This window comes from Chinchilla lanigera, unplaced genomic scaffold (genome assembly GCF_000276665.1).
Source record: "Chinchilla lanigera isolate Chin_1 unplaced genomic scaffold, ChiLan1.0 scaffold00021, whole genome shotgun sequence".
NCBI classification, from domain to species: Eukaryota; Metazoa; Chordata; class Mammalia; order Rodentia; family Chinchillidae; genus Chinchilla; species Chinchilla lanigera.
The window spans coordinates 2,537,274-2,561,977 of record NW_004955422.1 but is presented as its reverse complement, the minus strand read 5'-3'; the positions used below and the strand labels follow the sequence as shown (position 1 = coordinate 2,561,977).

Below are 24,704 nucleotides of genomic sequence, written 5' to 3'. Positions count from 1 at the left end.
CGCGCCAGAGAGAAGCGACATCCCCAGGCGTCCCCGCGGCCCGGACCGCTCACCTGTTGGGCAGGCTGCAGCACCCCGGGTCTTGCCTTCTCCGGATCCGGCTCGCGGTCCCGCGGCAGCAACCCCTTCTTGGGGTGCATGTGCCGGCACAAGCAGGTGACCCCGCACAGCGCAAGGATGCTGGTGGCCGTGCCCAGCGTGGCTCCCAGCGCGATCACAGGCACGGAGAGCACCATGGTGCGGGTTCCTGCGCGGGGCTCTTCCCGCCGCCTCCCGTCGCCTCCCGCCTCCAGGCAGCTCTCCCGCTGCCGCCGACCAGCGAGCTGGAGGGGCGGGGAGGGAGGCGGGGACAGGGAGGACGTCAGACCGGAGGCTGACCCAGAGCCGCGTCAAACAGCAACGTGTGACCAGTCCCCCACCCCGACAGGAGCCCAGCCGCCAGGTGACAGAAGCCTCACTTAGGGTTGTTGGTGCGCCCTGCAGGGACGGCTGGGCACCAGCAGCGCTCAGACCCAGGCCTGTGACTTTACCAGGCTGTTAACCCTTTGCTCACCACACTCTTACTCTCCCAGGGCCTGGCAAAGAGGCTGTCATATCAGTACCCTCTGAGCTTTGCAAATAGGCGGAGCTGCAGACAGCCCAGCTCACCTAGGGAGGACGCTTCCTACAGGAAGACAAGCTTGAGACAATCCAATGTCCTGCCGAAGAGGACTACAGCGCAGCCATTTACGTCTGTGTTCTGCCTAGGTTCGACCTGGCCTTTCACTTTTATTATCTCTTTGGATCTGCAGGAATTCTCATCCCATGTACAGATGAGGAGGCCAGGCTCAGAGGGGACACTGGACATGTGGAACTACACTCAAGCCCACCCTCAAAAGCACTCATCTGTGGAGAACAGAGAGCATCAGATGCAGTGGCTGAGTACACAGACTCAGAACAAAAGCATGCTTAGCGTTTGGGGAAGTTAGGATTGCAGATGTGGGGAGGGCTGTCTTAGATCAAGACAAGAGTGATCACTGCATTTTCCATTAAGAGCAGAGTTCGATTCAGCAGATATCGGCTGAGCTGGCCATGCTCCAGGTGGGCTGGACTCCAGTGAGGAGGGCTGTCAGGATTTTATCTACAAATTCCCAGGAAGCCAGTGAGGGCCCAGTCCATGATCTCTCCAGCTAGACTTCTCCTGCTGAGCTGCAAGGTGAATCCTGGTGGGTCGCCTGCTCCAGGTTTTCAGTTACTGAATAAAAACCACCCATGGTTGAGTGGCTTAGAACACTTTCCTACTTACCCTGGTTTTGTGGGGTGGTTGGGCTCAGCTGGGTGGTTTTCGGTGCTGTGCCTTCTGGGACTGCAGTCATCTGGGGCCCCCTGAGCTGGGTGTCCAATGGCTCATTCACATGGCCAGCTCTTGGTGGTCACTGCCACACACTTTGGTTCTCCTCCACTGGGCCTAGCCACGTAGCAGGAGCATCACACAGCACACTGGCCAGGTTCCAAGAGGAAAGAAGAAAGGTTATCCATTCTCTCAAGAGCTGGGCTCTTTGGTCAAAACCATAGTCTGACTCTTACCTTTTCCCTACAGGGCATCAAAAAGGGTGTTTCTGAAATGCAAAGCTGTCTGTGCGTGTGAGCTGCAAAGTTTCCAGAGATAAACCCCGGAGATAATTTTGATCCAAAACCCTTTGTGATGGGATCCCTGTGAACCCTCCAGACTCTGCACACTTCCCAACATGGCCATGCACTTCAACTGCTCCCAGAAAGGCAGGATTCATTCAACAAGCTAACATCTTTAGTGCATCCCGCCTTCACTGATGGGTGCATACAGCAGACACTTAATAGCCATTGAATGACTCACATTGTCACGTCATGTAGGACTTGCAGTGTCTGGAAAGGATTCTCATTTGCCATGTGAGATCCATTTCATTAAGTTGACTCTTCCACAAGCATTGATTTTGTGCCTGCTGTATACCAGGCTTAATCTCCCCCTGAGCCCTGCTGCTGCCCGCTGTGGAGCTGAGCTCCCTCAATCCCTGGTGTGAGATTTAGCAGTCTCTCTTATCAGAGCTTCCTGGGGAGGTTGTCTTGGCTCCTGGGCCTGGCATTGCAAAATATTCTGGGGGAAATAAGAGGTTTAATTAATTCTGTTGGCTCCAGGTCTCCTAGGCCTGAGCTGCTTCCGTGGGAGGCCCTCACTGCCACCAATTTAAACAGGATCCAGGGCGGGGTGGAAGGAAGGATAAAGAATACTTAATAGCAGGAAATGTCTGATGGAGATCAGACACCTGTCATGTGGCCCATCGTTACTATGGTTACTGGGATGCAAGCAGCTGCAGTGGCCTTTATTTATAACAGGAAGAGGGACCCCAGCCCTCTTTCAAATGCAAGAGCCAGAAATAGACCTCAAGAGAGCTGAACCCCAGGAGAATCATCAGGATCTGGGGAGCCGTTGCTATCCAACAGACATCCTCACACATCGCATCAAAGAGGTGTCTTTGGCTTCTTGCTACTGATATGTGGACAGTGGCTTTAATGACAGCTTTCTAAGAAAAGGCACCACTGAGTCCCTTTGAAAAATGAGACCGTGTCTTCCGAGGCAGGCAGCTGACAGCGTCAGCCGAGGGGAACGGTTAGACAGCTTCTGAGGATGAGGTCTGCGGTAATTGGGAACTTTGGGGCTGCCAGGCTCCAAGAGCAGAGAAGGGCATTATACAAGGCTGAGGGAGGTTCCCTGAGGGTCCCCCCTCAACCTCTGGATGAAATGTCACCATTGATATTCCGATCAATATTGTGCTTGCTGGCAGTTAAGTACCCCAAGGCATCACTCTGAATTTCTAAGGTCTTAGAATGCTTTTACCTGGGAGAAAGGATTTCAAATACAGTTAAATACAGAACATATTCTGAGTATTCATCATGGGACAGTCGTGTTTGTACGGGCAGTGCACTTACACACATTTACATGTAGAGGTCAGTCATGCACCCTGGGCTCCAACACAGCAACCATGAAACTGATGGGGCTGCTGCCGGTATGACCCAGCACACTACACTACAGTAGGCTTTCATGTCATACACAGAAGGAGCACACACTAAAATAATGACAAAAATGTATAGTATAGTAAATACAGAAACTGGTGAAGAGTTATTATCCAGTACGAGGTACTATATACAATTGTACGTGCAGTACTTTTATATGGCTGGCAGTGCATGAGGTTTGTCTCCCTCAGCATCACTTCAAACACACAAGGAATGCATTGTGCTATGGATGTCACGTGAGCTCCATTATAATCTCACAGGCACACCATGGTATTTGCTGTCTGTCACTCTCCAAGGTGTCACTGTGATGCAGTACACCCCTAATAAGATCCTCTTCTTTAGCAAGTACCTATGGTGTCTTCAGATAGTTCTAGGAGGAAGGAAAACATGCAAGGGGAACGACTGAATTTTAGCACTGGAAAGATTTCAGAGGTCATTTTGTAGAATCCCTTCTACAATAAGGAATCCCTTCTACCAATAAGGAAACAGGCCCAGAGAAATTGTGGCTTGTCTCAAAGGTAGAAGGAATGAATGAAAGAGCTAGATTCGGATTGTAGGTCAGGGTAGACTAGGTTCTGCTGCAGTAACAAATAAGCTGAAATCCTCCAACATGAGCTCAATAGAAGTGCATCTGCCTGTTAATTCAAGGAGGGGCAGGTGACTCAGTGGGACATTTCTACCTTCCAAGGCTCAGAGCCATTAACAGGAGCATTGTAAGAGCAAGAAGGCTGGGGATTATGGGTGCATGAGCAAGTGGCAAATATCAAATTTCATAGAGAAAAACCCATCACTGGGTCACATCTTAAGGCAGAAAGGAGAAAGGGGTTAGGCCTTGGGGCTCTGATTCCAAGTCTAAGTCTGCAGATGGTGGAGAAAATTCTGGCATCAAAGCATCACTGTTTTGACCATTGCAGCTACCTGTTGTGTTGGTGGAACCTTTTCAGCCATCTGGCATTTATTCACGTGCCACTGCAATCTAGAGGACACGGTGAGATTTGCTTCTAAGAAGCATAGGACCTTGGTGGCATTCAATTTCATCAGGATATAACCCAAGGCTTCTTTCCATTCTAGGTTTCTGAACATACAGAGGTAATGGGGCATAATCAGGAGGGCTCTGTCTCCTGGTTGGGAGGAAGGTCAAGACTTTTCTACAAATATGGTGCTTGGCTTTGTGGAAGTCATAGTCTATTTTGAGAACCTAATAAAATATTTCCTTTTTCAGAGAAATGCTACTTACACATACATGTAATTTTATATGTAACCCTAAATTGTTCAAGGACTTTGGGATGCCTCCTAGCAGTATATGAACCTCAGACTAGGCGCCTCCAGCATGCCTGAAAGAACAGAAGGAAACAGAAGAAATGGGTTCAAATCCTTTTTGAACAGCATCCTAGGCTGTGGCCTTAGTTTCCTAATCTGTAGGAGGAGCTAATCATCTGTATCCCATAAGGATGCTGTGGAGTGACCTAGCACACGGTGCTGTATAAGTAATGAACACTCACAAGCATTTGTTGATGTAAAAGTTCAAATGATCTCATTTGCTCTAAATCCTTGAATTTTTTAATAAAGCAGCTTTGAGAAATTTAGTTAGTAGAGTCCTGTGGATGTGTATTAATCCAGCCTTGTAGCTGACCAGCTAGGAGTCCCTGGATGGTCAGGCAGCTTAACTGGCTTGAGCTTCACTTTCCTCACGTATGGAAAGGGTAGGAGACATTGGCTGCAAAATTGGCTGCCATTCTTCCTCTTTCTGTGTCCAAACCCATTCACAATGTGACTTTGCAAGGAGGTCGCATCTACTGCTCTACTCTCTAATCTGCGATGGCCTTGTGACTTCATTTGGCTCCTTGACCATGGTAGCAATGGCACTGTGCCATTCTAAACTTATCCTGAAGGTTTCTGCTCTGCATTATGGAGTCCTACTCAACCCCCAAGTTAAGAAGCCCAGTCTAGGCTGTGGGCAATGAGAGATTAAAGATGCTAGTTATTCCCACCACCCAAACCTACAGCCAGCCAGTCCCCAGAAGGAGAGCAGCGCAGCTGACTCGTCCTCACCTAAGATGTGTCCTAGCCCAGCTAAAAATAGAAGAACCACCCTGCTGAAACCAACCAAGGGCCAATCTACCGAGCTACGCTAACCCATGAATCATTGGAAGCCACTAGGTCTTGGAGGTGTTGTTACACGTCAGGAGCTAACTGATATAAAAAAGGAGGTGAAACTCTGTCTTCCTGGGGATTACTGTGGAGGTTATATAGTGCTAGCTTTTGTAAGACACCCAGTATAGGGCCTTTACATTGCAAAAGAAATGGCTTATGTTGTAAAACAAATTTCCGCTTCCCAAAGACAGCCTTACCAAGCCCTTCCAGCAATGCCTGATTGGTTTACAGCTCACTAGCAATTGCATGAAGATTGGTTCTGCAGATCCCTGCACTGAGCAGGGGACAGTATTAACTTGTTGAGCCAAACTGCACTGAGCCAGCTTTCTCGGGTAGCCCCAGTTTTTCACTCCTTCCATAGCTGGATGAAGCTTTGGGGCCCCCAGCCTGTGCGCTAGCTGTCCTGGCCCTTTTCTTCCCCTCTAGTGGAGGTGTCTGCTGCCTTAGGCTTACTGTGTTTGTCCTGCTGTGGTTCAGATCTTTCTTGTCCCACAAAGGCTCATGTGTGGAAAGCTTGGTCTCCAGCCACAATGAAGAGGTGGTGGAAACTGCATGCCCTTGAAGAAGGAGGAAGTAGGTCCCTGGGGGTGTGAGCCCTTGAAGGTTATATTGGGACCAGGGCCCTTCCCTTCTCTCTGCTATGAGATGAGCGGCTTTGCCCCACCAAGTGCTCCCTGCCATGATCTTCTTCCTCACCACAGGCCCCAAAGAAATGGAACCAGCTGACCATGCACAGCCTGAAAACTCTAAACTGAACCTAAATAAATCTATTCTCTCTCTCTTTCTTGAGACAGGGTCTCGCTATATAGTTCAGACTGGCCTTGAACTCACTATCTAGCCCAGACTGGCCTTGAACTCACTATCTAGCCCAGGCTGGCCTTGAACTCACTATGTGCTCCTGCTTCAGCCTTCCAAGTGCTGGGATTACAGGCGTGAGCCACCATACCCGCTCATCCTACATTCAAGCTGATTCTCTTAGACATTTTTTCGCAGTGGCATAATCTGACTAACACAATCTCCAAATCTTTTTATGTCAGTTGATCTCATTACTGAATCGAACACTTCAATTAACCGGTAAGTCAATGGATGAAACAGAAGCATGAAAAAGTTTGTTTTATGAAAACGAAGGTGAGGGCTTTGCAGAGATCCACATAGGTAAGTTGCTGTTAAAGTAGGTGGTTCTCTGGAAAAGGTTGGGGAAAATAATGAAATTCTAGGATTCTGTCATCAGATTATTAGGCAAATGTCTCCAAATTCTTCCTCCACTGTGAAGAACACAAGACTGGCCGTCATAAGTGAGGCCCTATGCGTGTGCACAGGAGGGATAGTGTTAGCACTTATTAAGTGCTTCCTACCTGTCAGGCACAGCTCAAGCTTTTTGTCTGTACTAGTGTATGGAATAAATTTTAAGAAAGATGACACAGAGTTATGATCAACAAGGAGGCAAAAATCAGAAGGTACAATTTAGATTAAAATAAAATGTTTAAGGTGCTGCTGTCATTTTGAACTTACAGTTGATGTATAACCTAAGTAGCACATAGGTCCCAAGGATAGCTTGGAGCGTCTTTATGAAGTGACACACCTGTTCATCCAGGACCTGGGTCACAAAACAGGACGATGTTCACACCCAAGAAATTCTTCTTGTATGTTAAAGACATTTTGGGATGGATTGAACTGATCTTTAGGGTGGGTGAATGGGAGGCGCTGTCCTACAGATAGGGAGATGCTGCCACCTAGAGGATAAAGGTGGAAACGAGCTAAGAGCGTCACCTTGCTGAAGAGCTCCCTCTGTGACCCTATCTTAAATTACCAGCTTGCCATCCTTTGCCCCAGCTTTCCCTGGTCCCCTTCTGCGCCTTCAAACGCTTAGCACTAATCATTGTTTCATATTCTATATAATGCTCCTGACCTGTCTTGTTTACCTGGTTGATGGCGCAAGTCTCCCTTTTGGAGCAAGGCCCAAGCAAGGCGCTTGTAGAGGTCTGTGTTCCAGTGGTGCATTCCCAGCCTCAGAGCAGTGCCAGGCACTCCGTAGCTCCTTCATAGGCACGACAAGTAGGCAGACAGGGCCCCTATCCCTGCCCCAAGCCCTGTCCTGTTGGTCTCACTCAAGTCCTGGGGCTTTGCTGCACCTTCATGCACTGCTGTTTTGCAAGTTTACTCTATTGCTCCCTTTCCACCTTCTCTACTTGAGGGAAGGTCCTGAAGTCTCGGGCACTGGTGAGCCCTCCAGGGCTGGAGCGTAGGTGATCTGGACAGAGCCCTAACCTCTGATCTATGCACATCCTGGGCCAATGGTCAGGCTGGCTGAAAAGTAGTGCGGGGTCATGGTCAAGCAGAGAGAGGCTGGGTACCTGTGTACTTTCAAGGAATCCATGTGCCACAGGAGAACCAGCTGGGTGACCCCAGACAAAGTACTTGATCTCTACAAGGCTTTGTGTTGACATCTGCAAAATGCAGAGGATGGAGTGATATAGTGCCTGGCACGTGGTTAGCCCTGAACTGTTGGAAGTTGCTAGTGTTATTTTGAAATGTTAGCGCTAAAAGGAAAACTAGCACTCGTCGGGTCCAGGAAAAGCACCTGTCATTGCTCTTATTCAAAAGCCCCCACAAGAGTTACGTGTGGACATTTGGATCAAAAGCAAGCTGGCCTGGAGGAAGAGGAGTGAGGAGAATCACCTGGGTCCCCTCATCTCTGAGGCCCCCTCCCGACTTTTCACCCTGGGTAACCCTCAGGAGCACCAAAGCTGTCCAGTGCACCTGGGAAGCTCCTGATGGTGAACCCTTATTTTATAATGGTGTATCAGTCAGGGTTTACTAGAGAAACAGATATAACACAAGATATAGAAATGTACAAGAAATTACAAGTTTGGCTTACAGTGGTCAGCCTCAGAGTCGGATGAGGAAGCGTGCAGAGGGTGTCTGTATGCTGGAGATTGAAGAGGCCAGTCCAAGAGCTGGAGCTCACTGCAGGGTCCATGCAAGTGTATCAGGAGGCTGATGGGTCTGCGATGGAATGCTGAAGAATCTATGGTAATGGCCGAAAACTCTACACCAGAAACCTGAAGAGTCCCAGGTGGAAGCCAAACAGTCCTCACCAGAAGCCAGGAGACCACCAAGCTGAAGGAGAAGACTGGAGCTCATCGGAAGAACCAGCAATCAGTCCTTTCTCAATTGCCTTTTATTGTATGCAGCCTACCCACCCTAGGCGGGGGTGGTCCTTTATACCCACACCCTCTCCAAGCCCTCCTCTTGCACAGGCTCAGGATGAATACAAAGTAAGGACCCTGGCTCCCTGCTGAGTCGCATAGTTAACCTTCTAAACTTCTCACGTTGACACAATGAACAACAACCCAGAGCGGTAAGGGCATGTCCTTTTCACCCCAAGATGCAGAGCTGCTGAGTCACTTAGCCAAGCCTTTAGACTCCTCCAGGTGACAATGTATCAACCATAACAAGTCCCATACCGGGGAGTTTCTCTGAAGTCAATAGACCCCTGAGGAGTTGCCCTAAAAGCTTTGCAAGACCACCCTGGCCCCACGTGTGGCCCACCAGGATGACTCCAAGTTGCTGCTGACAAGGCGTCCCGCTGAGGTCCCAAGGTACCTGCAGTCCAGAGGGCTTCATGGGCCCGGCCTCCAGGGGATGCTGAGCAGTGTCCCCTTGGATGGCTGCTGTTGGAGAGCTTTCTAATGGCTTACTCAGAACAATGTGGCTGTGACTACATGAACCTTTGGCCCACTCCACCCAGCACCAGAGAAACCTTGCATTCCAGAGCCCCCTCGCCCCAGCCTTGGGACTCTCCCAGATTTGGTGACAAGAATAGGTCTGCAGCCAAATCTTGTGCTCACTCAGCTCCACAGACAAGCCCACATCCGCCCCACCCCAAGAACCAGGTTGTCATTCATCCGTGTTAAGCCCCCATTCACTTGGTGAGGATTTACCGAGGATAAAGCGTTGTGCTATGGTCTGGGGCAGCAGCAGTAGACAAGAGATGGTAGAACTTGCCCTTGTGAGGCTCATCTTCCCCATGAAGGCAGCTGTTGATGTTTTGGGCTGGATAATTCTTTGTTGCCAGATGCATGCTGTTTTGAGGATGGTAAGCAGCATTTCTATCCAACTAGGTGTAACTGTCCCTTTCCCACTTTTCAACACCCAAACTCTCTCCAGACATTGACCAGTGTTCCCAGAGAGCAAAATCATCCCCAGCTGAACACCACTAACCCAGAAGGACACACACACACACACACACACAGAGAGAGAGAGAGAGAGAAGAGGGAATCCTCCATCTCCTTTCAACTGAACAAATTGTTCTCTATGTCTATTTTTCAAGGTGGGGATCCTAGAATTTCCCTCAACCACCCTCCTAAATTGTATTTTATGGCTTTTCTTCCTTTTTTTAGTTCCAGAAGAGCAGTCTATTTGCTGGAGCATATCCTTAAGTAACTTCTTCAGGAAAGGTAGGTGAGAAAAATAGTCTGAGTCCTGAAAAATCTGCAAATATATTCTTACCCTCAGACTCTATTAAATGCTGATGATCTCTTGGCCATAGAATTCTAAATTAGAAAAAATTTCCCCTCACAATGTAAGGAGTTTGGGCGATTTCTTTTCCTTTCTTCTTTTTATTTTGTGTGTTGCTAGGGACGGAACTCAGAGCCTTGTATGTACTAGGGAAGTGCTCTTCCACTGATGTTTAAAAACTTCACCAGCACATATAGTATCTCTCATTAATTGTGCTGGGTACCTGTAGGCCCTTTCAATCCAAATACTTGTATGCTCCAGCCCTAGAGACACTTCTGTTCTCTTAATTTCCCAAGTTCTCTTTCTGCAATTCCTATTAGTTAGATTTTGTGCCTCCTGGACCAATGTCCCCTTTGACATCCTCTTTCTCAGAGTTTCCACCACTTTGTGTCTTTGTTCTACCTTCTGGGTCACGTCCTTGGCTTTGGATTTCAATCTTTTAATCCAATTTTTTATTTGCTCAAGCATCTCCTTACTTTGCAAGTACTCTCTGTTCTATATCTTCCTAGAAATTCTTGGTTTTCTTGTATGCAACATCTTCTAGAAGCCTTTTGAAGGTTTGCAAGTATTGCCTATTTCCTGAGCTAACTCCATTTCCTTTATAGTCAGTCTTGCCATTTATTTATCTTATGCTTTCTCTTTAATATTGTGATTTGGTCTTCTTTTCTTCTCTGAGAACCACTTATTCTTTTTTAGAATGAAGCAACAAAAAGAGGCCTGGAGCTGTCATGAGGGTTAATTTAGGTCTTAGCTTGCTGGGAGTAAGAGATCCCTAGATAGCTGGCAAAGCACGATTCTGGGTGTGTCTGTGATGGTGGAATGGGACCCAAATGCGCTCCCAATATTCACGTGCTCAAAAGTTGATCCCACTGTGGTGGTGCTGGGAGGTGGGGGCTTAGGGGAGGGCAGGCAGAGCCTTCATGGGTGGACGAATGCCCCTGTAGAAAGGGCTGGCAGGAATGGGTTTGCTCCCTTTCCCACTCCCACCAGGTGAGAACGCAGATTCCTCCCCTCTGGAAGAGCCAGTGTTCAAGGCGCCATCTTGGAAGCAGAGAGATACCCTCTCCTGATGCTGCCTGGACTCCCCAGCACCCAGAATGGTGAGATACACGTTTTTGTTCTTTGTAGGACTTTTTCTAACACCACAAACAGACTGAGACAGGGTGTTTTTGGAAGACAGTGGCATGGAAGTCAGTGGGCTGATGGGGAGAGATCTGACCTCACCCATCCTGAGTGGCACCATCCAATCAGATGAGGACCGAGATGGGGAAAAAAAGAGGAAAAGGAAATTTTTTCTTTCCCTCCATCCCCCTCCTTTCTCCCTCTCCCTCTCCTGGAGCTGAGACATCTCCTGCTCTTACACACCAGAACACCAGGTCCTCCAGCCTCTGAACTCCAGGATTTGCACCAACATCTCCTTGTGCACCTTCCTGTGGTCTGAGATAAGATCCTGAGGCCATCAAATTTCTGATCCTGAGGCCTTCGGACTTCGACTGAGCCATGCTACTGGCTTCCATGGTTCTCTAGGTGGCAGATGGCCTATTATAGGACTTCTCAGCCTCCAAAGCCATGTGAGCAATTCCCCTAACAAATCCTCCTATGTATGTATGTATGTATGTATATATGTATCATCTATGGTCTTGCATCCATCCATCCATCCATCCATGCATCCATCCATCCAACCATCCATCCATCCATCCATCCGTCCATCCATGCATCCATCCATCCAACCATCCATCCATCCATCCATCCATGAATCCATCCATCCATGCAACCATCCATCTACCCATGCATCCATCCACCCATCTATGCATCCATGTATCCATCCATCCACCCATGCATCCATCCATCATCCGTGCATCCAACATCCATCCATCCATCCATCCAACCATCCATCCATGTAACCATCTATCCACTCAAGCATCCATCCATCCATCCATCCATCCATCCATGCAATCATCTATCCACTCATGAGTCCATCCATGCATGCATGCATGCATCCATCCATGCATACAGCCATCCATCCATCCATCAGTGGTACTTGCTCTAGTTCTTTGGAAAGCTCTCAATAATACAGCCGTATATATCACTTATGGATCTAAGAGCCTTGTCTTATGGCCATGGAAGGACACAACCTTTCTACTGGGAGACTCCTAGATGTAAGGCTGCAGAACCTGATCACTTCTGGAGTCGGCACATCCCAACTAACATCACTAACAGGTCACCTACTGACCTTCAGCCATTCTCTGCACCTTTGAACCTCAGTTTTCTGTGTAATGGCAGTGATAATTCCTGGCTCCTTTAAGTCTGTGGGGAGACCCAAGTGGGTCAGTGAATGTGATTACCCTTGAAACGCTGTAGAATGCTGTAAGCAATTCATGTTGTAATTTTCCATCCTCCCTTCCTTTTATTAACCCCTTGGGTGGGTAGGTTTTTCTTTTCTCTGTATTTTTGTTTTTGCTTTTTTTCTCCTGAGCAAAGGAGTCATTAAACACTGGCTTTTTCTTTTTTGAAAACCAAAGCTAACTAAATTAAACTGACTTGGCGCTGGTGTAAGGAACCGGCTTGGTTGGATCCTGGGAGAGAGCTTCTCTGGGAAAAGACGGCATTCCTACTTCAGGCGTGCTTAGTGCTTCAGGCCTATGGTGCTCCGTGGAGGGCCATGGAGTCTCCAGCTGAGCTTAATTTTTATTGATGTTTAGTGGTCCATAAACCTCCACTTCCTGCCTGCACTCCCAGCTGCAAACTAAGCATTTTCTGCAGCCTATAAACACCCCTAATTCCCAGAGCCTGTGGGCTGTTTGTGAGCACAAAGCAAAGGCTTCCCGGACAGCATTTCCCTGACCCCCAACTTTCTGCCTTGCCAGCTGCTCTGTCCTGTCCCCACTTGTGACCTCCACGGAGTAGCAGCAACCTTGTCCAGAAAAGGCCAGAGCTTCGTGCTGGGACTGGGTGAGTCTGGCCTTGAAGTTGGAGTATCCGCCCTCTCTCACCACACACAGCTCTAAGGGCCCTTGGGAGGGCAGAGGGAGGGCAGAGGGAGGGCAGAGGGAGGGCAGAGGCCTTTGGCCTCAATAAAGCTCCCCTCCCCCATTGTCCAGGCCTCGCTCAGGCTGCACCCCTCCGCCATGCTCTGGGAAGGCCCATGAGCCTGTCTGCACCTTCACCCCTCTTTGCGGTGGGTGGCAGGCTGGGGTGACGTCTTCTCTCTGCATAGCCCTGCTTATGCTCTGTCCTGTTTTGGGTCTTCCTGACACATGGGGAGCCAGCCAGCCCCTCAGTGGAAGACTGACAGGGGCTCCTTGGGGTTCCCTGTCTTTGGCTGCTAAGAGGAGTGAGACTGAGGGAGGGGGAGCCCACAGAGGACTGGGATGAGGAAGCACCTGAGGCACAGAGAACCCGCTGGGCTCTGAGATAGTCAGGCGACTGAGCGTTGTCATTTCCTGGACTACGGTTCCCAGGGGACACAATAAAGAGAACCTCTGGGCTGGGAGTCAGTAGTCTCTGGGTGACCTTGTCGAACCTCTTTAGTGTCTCCATTTCCCTGTCCAGTGCAGGGGGTGGACGGCTCGTCTCTGATGTCTTCCCTGCCTAACATTCCGAGAATGAATAGAGGGGCCCATGGGCTTGGTCAGTATGTGCCCATGAGTGTATCCCATGACATCTCGCCAAGAGGTCCACACAGCCTCGCCCCAATAAGACAGCAAGACGTGCATGTGGCTTGCTTTACTCCGTGCTCTCCCCCAAGCTTTGGTCCCAAGTGTCACTAAGAGCCCCCTGAATCTCTGTACTCACAGGGAGCTCACAGCTTCTGCAAGGCCATGAGAAAGACTGCAGTGTCTTTATGAGTCTTGGTGAGGCTGTAACCCCCAGCCTTAGCTCTTAGGAGGAACCCTCCTTCAACCCTGGCACCATGACTTTCCCTTTCCTGTGCTCCATTCCACTCTGCGCCCCCTGTAGGTGGGAAGAAGGTGGTCTTTGTCTAGGGTACGCATTTGAGAGTGGGCGGGGACCTCTGGATGGATTCCGGGCCGCCATATTTCCCGGAAGTCTTTCACTTCTCCATGGTTAGTCAGAGTGACTTTACTTTTTTTTTTAATTAAGGCAAATTTATATATGGTAAAAGTCACCCTGTGTAGTGTACAGTTCTCTAAGTTTTGATAACTGTAGACTGCCGTGTAACCATAACCATAAGCAAAGCAGAGAACATCTCCAAAATGCCCTGTACCCCTCTGTGGCCACCCTTCCCCCACCCCTTGACCACCACCAATCAGTTTTCTGTCCTGATAGCTTCCTGACCCCAAAAGGTCACTGCATGGCATCATTCAGAATGAAGTCCCATGCGTCTGGCTCCTTTCTTCTCCCAGATTGTGTATGAGTTGTGTGCACGTCAGTGTGTATAGAGGAGCTTGTTTCTATCGTATCTATCTTATGTACATACCAGATTGTTTATCCACTTAGTGTTGAAGGACATTTGGACTGTGGCCAGTTCTTAGAGATTATGAACCAAGTAGTCATGCAAAGATTTTGTGTGAAAACAAGCCTGCACTCCTCGTGGGTCAGATGGCAAATGTGTGTTTATGAGGAGCTTCCAAGCTGTTCCCTGACATGCGGTGCCATTCTGCATTCTCACCACAGACAAGGTTCTCGTCACTCTGCCCCCTGCCAGGCACTTGGCACCATCACCAGGGCAGATCTCTAAAGTGCAAGTCCAGTCACACCACGGTGATTCATTTCTTGAGTGTACAGAATAAACAATGGGTGGAGAGTCCCTGCAGCAGTCTTTCCATGAGCCCGTCTCAGATGTGGCGTAGGACAAGTTCCCCATGATTCCCAGAACTCCGACCAATCACTGTCCCATCCAGTGAACGCCCACACCAGATGCAGAGCCGTGCATGGCTTCCTTCTGCAGCCCCCATATCCCCTCATGGGGCCTGTCCAGCGACATTGTCCCTGTTCCCTTTGTGACGGGCCCACTTGGGCCTTTACAAGAGGTTCTGCTTATTCATTTTCTGGCCATCTATTTAACTTTTTGTCACTTAACTGGTAAATCATGAAATACTTTGACATACCAAAAAAATAGTCCAAAGGATAATATGAACATCTGGGCCCCCACTATCCAGGATGAAAAAGAAACCATGGTAGATACAGTTGGAAGCCCCTGCTCTCTCCACACTTCTCTCCTCTCTATGGGTAACCTGGAAAGTCTAGAACTTGACCATGATCATTTTCACATAGTTTTGTGTTTTTACTGTGCAGTACATGTATAGGTGTTTTTGTTTGTTTTGGCTTTTTTTTTTTTTTTTTTGAGACAGGGTCTCACTATGTGGTTCAGGCTGGCCTCGAACTCATGGTGATCCTTCTGCCTCAGCCTCCTGAGTGCTGGGATTACAGGTGTGTGCCACCACACCCAGCCTTGTTTTTGTTTTTGTTTTTGTTTTTGTTTTTCTGGCACTGGGGATTAAACATAGGGCCTTGAACTGAGCTGTATCTTGGGCCCTTTCTTAATTTTTAAAGTTTGAGACAGGGTCTCAGTAAATCATGAAGTTGCCCGGGCTGGGTTTGAACTTGTGATCCTCCTGCTTCAGATTCCCACAGTGTTGGGGTTACAGGAGCATCCCACCACCTGATACACGTGTCTGTTTCTATATACTCTGCTTTTCCTATTTTAAAATTCTACATAAATATTCTGTTTTATGTGTTTTTATTAGCTGAGTTTTCTTTCCATTTTAAGTTTGTGACATTGCATCTGTAGCACGGGTACATTTGTTTTGGCTTGTGTCCATGTTATTATTCAAGTATGGCATTAGTCACTGATTCATATGTTATATAGCAATTAAGTATCTACTTGCTCTCTGGCTAATTGACAGTGAAGTTGTCTCTAGTTTTTCTCACAATGAGCAGTGTTAAGCTAAGTATTCTAATGTGTGTTCTCTCTGCACAAGAGTTGCTCTAGAATGTGCCCAGGATTGTACAGGGAGTGTGTGTGTAAGGATTGCACATGTGTGTGGGGTTGTAAGAGATGTACACCTGAGCTCACTGTGAATGACCACTCATGGGGGTGTGCCACCAGGGCTGAAGGACAGTTTCTGTTGTCCCACCATTTGGCCATCATTTGTTGTTACCTGAGTTTCAATTTTTTCCATTAAGAGGTGTCTTAGTCTTTCCTTGTTGTGGGATGCAGTACCTGACACCCACAATTTAAAGGAGGAGAGGTTGGTTTGGACTCACAGTTTTTAGGGGGTTCAGTCCATAGTCACCTGGGTCCAAGACAGGAAGGGCACGGTGGAAGGGTCTGGCGGAGGGAAGCTGCTCACCTCATGGCAGCCAGGAAGTAGAGAGAGGAGGGAGGAGCCTACGAGGGAGATAGACCCTCCCACACCACGCCCCCAGTGACTATCCCTAATCAGGTGTCACCTCTCACAGCAATTCAGCTATGAAAGTATCAGTGGGTGAATCCGGCATTGACTATGGCACCCCATGATCTAGTTACCTTCTATGCACACGACGCTTTGGGGGGACATCTCAGATCTTAGCCATAATAATAAGGGTAAAATAAACCCACATAATGAGACTATTTGTACTTTGCTTATTACCAGTGAGACTGTCTCTTCATAACTCCCTTATCTCTGCTGCTCCTGAGGAATGTTTTTTAGTGTTTTGCTTTGTTTTGTTTTGTTTTGTTTCTTTTTACTGTCAAATCGTTTGCCTTTTTTTTTTTTTTTTTTGCCTTTTTTTTTTTTTTATTGCTTCCCAGAATTTCTTTATACACCGCTTGTCCTAATTCTGGCTGTCACCACTAGGGAAGATTTCCTCTCCCAATTACTGGCTCACCTCTTCACTCTGCATACGGTGACTGTTTGATATACAAACACTTTTACTGTTAAGATAGTTAAACTCATACACTTTTTCCACAGCAGTGCCTTGCATTTTGTTTAAGAGATCCCTCCCTGCTTTCTACCTTGAAATAATGAAGATTTTGGCCTAGCTTTTATTCTGAATGTTTTAAACCCTTGTTTTTCGTATTCAGATCATTAGTCTGCCTAGGACATATCTTTCTGCATTTGGTTGGAAGTAGGGGTGTCTATTTTTATTTTTTTACAAAAAGAAGGTCAATTATTGTACATAACTGATTAACTACATCCTTTCCACATTGATTTCCAGTACCACTTTTGGCGAGAATAAAGTCTCCTTAGTCATGGGACACCATTAAGTTGCCCTTTATGTTTCTAGTCTGTTGCGTTAGTCCACACATCCACCCTTGTCCCTGCAGCACATGTTCTTGGTGACACTGGCTCAGTACTGCATCTCATTACCTGGCAAGACCATGTCACTAACTTCGGCATTGTCTTGATTGTTCTTGTTCTCCCATGTATATTTTCAGAATCTACTTGTCAAGTTTAAGACAAAGCTTTTGGGGACATTGATTGAAAGTGAATTGAATTTAGAAATTGACTTGTGAGAGGGGCTGGGGATTTAGCTCAGCAGCAAAAGCGCCTGCCTGGCAAGCGCAAGGTCGTGAGTTCGGTTCCCGGTACCGGAGAAAAACCAAAACCAAAAAAAAAAAAGAAATTGACTTGTGAGAAATGGACATATTTAGGAGGTTATTTCCTTCCAGCTGTGAACATAGCTTATCTCCCCATTATTGTGCCCTTCTTTAACGACTTTCAGTAAAGTTTTATTGTCTGGTACATAAAACTCTTGCATATCTTTTGTTAGATTTATTCTTTGTTTGCTTCTTTTTATTGCTATACTTAAATGGAGTACTAAAAATTACTTTTTCCAGCTCTCTGTGACGCTTTGATGTAGAAATGAATTTTATCTCTGCTCATGGATCTTCTATGCAGCAACAGTGCCTAATTTTCTTAACTCTAATAATTTGTAGAGTCTCTTGTGTTTTCTGTGTAGATAATTTTGTTTCTGTCTGCTCAGTCCTGATTTACTTCTTTTTCTCTTAATACTGTGTGACTATGACCTCCAATTCAGTATTGAATACAAACATAGCAGGTATTTTCTTCTGATGCAATTTCTTTTGAGAAGTTCATTCAGACTTTCCTTTCTTATGTTTTGTTTTACACATTTTTGACAATCAGCATGCATTACATTTCCTTCTTTTATAATCCCATCCTTTCCTTTTATTTTCTTTAGAAACCATTCCAGCTCCTAGAAAAGCTGAAAGAATAACAAGGTTATCAAATCCATGTTTCTCCTCAGCTACAGGCGCCAACCTCTAAGATTTTGCCATACCAGTTCTATCTCTATATAGACACACTCCCCTTCTGCCAAACTATTCAAAAGTAAGCTCCAGGCATCATGGTACCCACCTCTAAACACTTCCGCATACATCTGCCAAGAATAAGGACAATTTCCTGCACAGCCTTATGTTCCTGACCACACCCAAGGACATAAACATTAATTTAATAACTGCTTCCAACATACTGTCCATTCTCAAATCTCCCTGATTTGTCTCAAAACAGTTTAATAGCTTTTTTTTTTTTTTTTTTTAAATCGGGCATTCAATCAGTTTCACTCATTGCACTTGACTATTTTGCGTGTGTCTCTCAGGTCTCTCCCAGTCTAGAACCATGCTCCCCATCTTCTTGGGTTTTTAGCTAAGTGAGTATTGTGTTGTGAGTTTTATCCATACGACTGTATGTAGCAACAGCTGATTCATTCTCACTCTAGTGTAAGATCCCATAGCAGGTAAACCTGCCACAATGTATTGACCCATCCTGCCGCTGGTGTGTGATGCTGGTTCTCCAGGGCCTGTTCTCACCGGTTCTGTGTTATCGGCATCCTCATTCTGGAGAACGTGTGCGCATGCTTTGAACGTGTGCACTGCAGGTCATTGGATGAGTGCACATTCAACCTGAGTAGATACCAAATTTACCAAAACCGTCCTACTAGTTCATTCCCCAATAGCAATGTTCTAGTTCATTCCCCAATAGCAAGTAGTTCATTCCCCAATAGCAATGTTCTAGCAACTCTCTTTTAGAGAGTACTATTCATTTTTAAAATTCTGGTCATCCTGGTAAGTAGATTTTTTTTTTATTTTTTTATTTTTGGGGTTTTCTCCGGTACCGGGAACCGAACTCACGACCTTGTGCATGCCAGGCAGGCGCTTTTGCCGCTGAGCTAAATCCCCAGCCCCCCTGGTAAGTAGATTATAGTTTCTTATTTTGCTTTTATTCCTTAGTAACTGATTAAAAGCTGAGCACCTTTCTATGTGTCTAAGGGTCAGGTTGGGAAACATTTTATGCAACTTAATTCTTAAAATTTTATGATTGTTGAATTTCCATGCAATTCATAATCTTGTAGTCACATTTTTGTTATTGACTGCTAGCTTGGTTCCATAGTTGTCAGAGGATGTATGCTGAATGTCTCTAATCTCTCAAAATTTCATGAGGCATATGATAAATTTTGCACATATGATAAATGTGTGCATTTTGTCACTGTGATGTTGTGACTTGCAAGGAGAAATATATATATATATATATTGGTCTTCAGCCCTGGTTCCTAACATAGAGCTCATAAAACTCTTGTAATTTCCTGAGCAATAGGGGTGCTAGGAGGATCTTTTGTTCCAATATTTGGTCTTTGATTCCAGTTCCTGACACAGTGCTCCTAATCCCTGGGAATTTCCTGAATGATAGGAGCTTCTTTTGTCCTAATTAAGCAATTAGGGGTTGCTCCTGGATGGGGTCTGGTCACTAGAAAACCCAAGTGATGGCTAAAAGCTTTGAAATTTCAGCTCCACTCTGTCCTCTGGGAAGTGGGGTGGGGCTGGAGACCAAGGGACTAATTCCTTGGGCCAGAGTGATGAAGGCTCCACACCAATCCCCGGACTAGGGGGTACAGAAAGCTTCGGGTTGATAAACACATCCACATAGCAGGGTTGGGGCACCCCAACCCTGTGGGGACAGAAGCTTCTGTGCTTGGGACCCTTCAGGCTCCAGCTCTGTGTACATCTTCATCTGTCCCTTTACGTGTCCATTGTTAATATAGGAAGCCAGTAAACATGTTTGCCTGAGCTCTGTGAGCCAGTCCAGCAAACTGATTAAACCCAACAAAGGGTCATGGGAGCCTCTGATTTGTAGCAAATTGGGTGGAAGTTTGAGTAATCTAACCCTGGACTGGCATAGAAGTGGGAGATGGTCTGGGATTTTGAGCTTTTGCCTTGTGAGCTCTGACTTGAATTCCAGGTAGATAGTGTCAAAATTAAACTAAATTGTAGCACACTCAATCGGCATCCTCTGAAAGATTATTTGTTGTGTGGGGAAAGCCCCATGTGTATTTTAGGACCAGAAATGTTCTTTGCCATGTTGAGTGTGAAAGTAGAAAAAGAAAAGTTGTCTTTTTTTTTTTTAATCCTATACATAGTTGGTACCAGTTGTGTATATGAGGTGTGATCTAAAAATAAGGTGGATATTTAAATTTTAAAAATGTATTAGAGTAAAGGTCACATAGCCATTAATCCTGTTCAACACAGTTCCCTTCAATCTGAGCACTTAGCCCATCATTCTTGCCACCTTCTGCAGCAGTTCTGGAAGTTTTCTTTCTTGAATGTCTTTAGTTGTGCTGTTGTAGCTGCCTTGGTGTCTTGAACTGATTTAAACCATTTACCTTTCACGGTCACTTGGACTTTGCGGAAGAGCCGGAAGTCACACAATGCCAAATCTTGGTGAATAAGGCAGGTGAGAACACACTGTCGTGTTCTTACGAGCCTGCCTTTCCATTGATGGCGCTCGGCAGTAACAGTCAGTGTAATTTTTTTTTTAATCACATCTTGAAAAGACATCCATGAAAGAGGTCTTCCATGGTAACAGGCTGCATTCAGAGGAGGGGGAATATTCAGAGGGGCATTAATGGGGCTGGGTCTTTTGCTGTAACAGGTTTTAAAATGTAAATATTCACTTTTTTTTAAATCATACCTCATACATAGAACTTGTACACGTATGTATGGTCTCCCATTGGAGTATATATCCATGTACATGTGTGGATAGTTGGGTCAAGCTTAAGTCTAGTTTTTATATCTATATTCTTATTGCTTTTTTGTGGATTGTTTGATTAGCACATTAACCTAGGCGATTATGCGATTCCTTCTTCACCTTTCGTGTTTACACCTCCACCCTTATATAACTCTCCCCTCCCCCTGCTTCTCCTTGTAAACTCTACGTGGTCTGAAATCCAGGCTTTGATGTATAGCTGCCACAGTTTTTATCTGGTTCATATTTGCATAGTGTCCTATTTCCATTCTTTTACATTTAAAGATGTAGTTCTTTTACATTTAAAGCATTTTCTAGATCACATCCTCCTTTTGGGACTTTGGCTTCAACTGGACTTTTCAGAGTGACCTCCTTACTGCTTGGGTCCCAGGCCGGGTCCTGTCCTGTGCTTCCTGAGCTGTGAACACCCGGGCTCTGGCCCCCAGGCATGAAAAGGCATCTTCAGGACAAACGCCTACCTCTGGCTATCGCCTCTTGCCCTTCCTGCTCCCTGGGTACTTCGTGACCGCTGCCAGCTCTATCATGTGTGTGAAAATATTTCAATAATACCCCCAGGCATTTTTAGATCTTTCTGAACCAAGAGGAATTTCTTGGAAGAAGTGTTTCAAAATATTTCTAAACACGGAAGTCTCTTCTTTGTCCATTTCCCGTGGGGCTATTGGTCATTTTCTTCCCAATTTATATTGTTAAAGTCGCTTTGCGTTAGTCATCTTACCCACTCATTTACCATGTGTGTCCCAGTGTGTCCTCCCAGGAGGGGCCTTTGTCTTTGGATGTTGTTTACGTTGTCGTTTTTTAAGAGGGGAAAAACGTTAGCTAACGCTTGTGAACTTCAATCTGTTGGTTAAATGTGTCCCATCTTTTCCTACGTAGTACTGAGTTACACCTTCCCTAATAAGGCATTTCTCTCTTCTATATTTTATTTAATCATATTAAAGTTTTAGCTGCTTTATGAACTCTTTCATCCATATGGAAATTATTATTGTATACATTGTATAGAAAAGTCTAACTTCATTCACTCCAGGAGCAGAGCCAATGATACAGTGTTTAGTAAATAAACTACTCAACTCACTGCAGTGAACATCGCCTTTATCTTGTCCTATGGTCTCACATACAGCCCATTTTTGGATTCTCTATTATGAACCAGTGATGTATTTATGTATTTTGATGCTAAAGTGAAACCTATTTTTTTTTTTTTTTTTTTTTTTTGAGACAAGGTCTCACTATGCAGTTCAAGCGGGCCTTGAGCTCACTTTGTAGCCCAGGCTGGTCTCGAACTCACAAGATCCTCCTGCCTCAGCCTCCCGAGTGCTGGGATTACAAGCGTGTGCCACCACACCCGGCCTATGCAACCTATTTTTATTGTAGTATTTTTAGATCTACATTTTAATATTCCCTAGGGTAAGCTCTCCTTACTGCAACTCCTCGATATTTTTCTTGGCAATTCTTTAATATTTATCATTCAATCTGAATTTTAGAAGTATTTTTCCTATTCCAAGGGAAGTCCTACTCTATTCTGGTTTTGCATTATATTTTTTGTTCATCTGAGAAGCAGATTTCTTTTCATCCTCTTCTTTACAATTTTTTTTTTTTTTTTTTTTTTTTTTTGCTAAGCACATGGAGTTGAACTTGCAGAATGAAGATGGATCTGTATTTTCGCGTTTCATGCAGAACCCACAGCTTCTCGTGAAGAGATCATTGGCATCCTCACTGCAGGTGAAGGAAGAGAAGTGAAGTCACGTGCTGAGATGGGTAGGGAAGAGCAGCCAGGGTCTGAGCCCGGCCTTCTGCAAGCCACGTCCACAGCGGTGTGGATGCCGGGAGGTTCATTTCCAATGAGCTCAGTTCCCTCCGCTCCATATTTTCTCCTTTGAATGCTTGGGTTGTTAAATACGTCACAGTCAGATATTCACTTTTTATAGAATGAAAGGTTGACTTTGATCACTCTTGGGACAGAGATCACAGTTCAAAGCCTGCACAGCTGTCTGTGGGGCCCATCACTCCTTCCTTCCTTCCTTCATCCATCCACCCACCCATCCTTCCTCCCACTACCCCAGCAGCTATGCTTGTGAACGCTCTTCACGAGAATATATCACAGTCAGAGACCCGAGCAGAGCCAGGCTTTGTCCCAAGGGGGGGACGCTACATTGAGCAGATGGAAGTGTGCAAAGAGAGGTGACACCTGGAGCCCGATGAAGACATCACGCCTGGGCTCCTCTCTGGCTCCCGTCCAGACCTCAGGTCACCTGTCTGGAAGGTAGAGCAGCTACCTGCAGAAAGAAGGAAGGAGAAGTCAGCACCGCAGGCGGCTGAGGGACAGCGGGATGAAAGGTCTCTTGCACACGTCCCCCGAAGACCATTCTCTCTGCTGCAGAGAGAACTGAGCCGGGCACACACGCAGCTGCAGTCGGGGTCTTGAAGAACCAGGTTCTTGTAAAGAGGACAAGAGGGGACATTCTAGGGCACCGGTCAGAGGCAAAGGCAACTCCTTCTCTCTCTCTGCTCGCCTTGTCCCGGTCCCTGCCTCACGAGAGGACCTTGAACTGGGGTGGACCCGGACACACGGGCAGTGTTCTCGCACGGTGGCACCTGTGATTGGCTGCTCCAGAGACTGCTGTCCCTGGGGCTGCTGACGTTCCTCCTGGGGTCCCCGCTAGCCCTCTTGTCCCGGATGCCTCCATTTCTCTCCGAGATAATGTCTCCTCGCTCAAGGTTCCTGTTTTTCCAAAACGTGGTGAGGTTAAAGCTTGAAGGAAGCAGGTATCACTTCACTCCTTATTTCTAAAATGAATCCATTGAAGACCAGGTTCCTTACCTTTTTAATTGATTTTGCACCAGAAAAAAAAAAAAAAAAACGGGAGCATATTCTGTGGGCAAAAAAAGTTTGGAGCCAGGCATGGTGGTGCACACCTGTAACCCCAGGCTTCTGGGAGGCTGAGGCAGGAGGATTGCGAGTTCAAGCCCAGTCTGTACTACTTGGGGACTGTAGAGAGACCCTGCCTGAGGAGTGTAAAACACATAAAAGGGATTACGGATGTTGCCCAGTGTGAGGCCTGAACGCCCTGCCTTACTCAATCCTTCCCGTGAAAGCTGCGAGAAAGGCTCGTACCTGTGCCTTCCTCTCCCTCCTTCTGTCCTAGCGCTCTGTGACTAAAACCCTCTTCCCTTGGGACCGGCACTCTGAACTGAGGGACCAAAGGAAGAGTTGTTCAAATTGTACTTGCTTCTTCACTTAAGGCTTTTTCTTCTTCCAGGGGAGCAAACAGCTTCCTCCAAAATCAACCCCAGGCCTGCCAAGGTTGGCCCAAGGGAACAGGATCCTGGGAGCTGGTGTGGCAGTGGCCCCTGCCTGGGGCGGGACTTGGACTCGCCTCTGCTGTGTGGAGCTGGGGGAAAGCAGGTGACAGCGCCTCCCCACAGGGGGACGGCCCAGGGACAGTGACCCCATACAGGTATCACTACCAGGACGGCGTTTCCGGCCAGACCGCGACCACCAGGCATTTCTGGGATTCCCTGGAGGTCAGAGAAAGTCACACAACCGTTATGACATATTACTCTGCTGGCATTATGTCCAGTGCCCAAATTGTCCTGTGCAGAGGTGTGGTGTGGAGTTCAAGGGCTCCCCCACAGGCAGCACAGAGGACCCCTTTCCGCGTTTGGCCCACTGTGAGGACGCCCCTTCTTCACCTCCCACCCAGGCACAGCAAGGGCCGAAGCCCGGGTCCTCCGTCCTGGGCCAGGACCAGCCACCCCCTCAGTGCCACTGCTGCTGTTATGGCTCCTCCTGGTGGCACTGGGCGCTGCCCGCGTCCCGCAGAGCACCGGGTCTGAAGGGAAGGTCCTGCTGAGGAAACTGAGGCCTCAGCAGCCACAAGGCGGGCCAGAGTCAGGGCCGGGATCGCCGTTCTTTCTCCTCCTGCTGAGCCACAAACAACGAGACCGCAGTTTGGGCCTCCTCACCCTCCCTCGGCCTCCTCGGCCTACTCATCCTCCCTC

The 24,704-nt window shown here is 47.0% G+C and overlaps 1 protein-coding gene across 1 annotated transcript in view; it reads right to left on the bottom strand.

Annotated features, from left to right (window-relative positions):
- Positions 1 to 318, bottom strand: part of Syt13 (synaptotagmin XIII) — a 39,204-nt gene extending 38,886 nt beyond the window's left edge. Inside the window, exon 1 of the mRNA XM_005384072.1 lies at positions 54 to 318. Coding sequence (XP_005384129.1) covers positions 54 to 236 — 183 coding nt within the window. The 5' untranslated portion in view covers positions 237 to 318. The remainder of the gene's footprint in view (positions 1 to 53) is intronic.
- Positions 319 to 24,704: the final 24,386 nt, after the last annotated feature.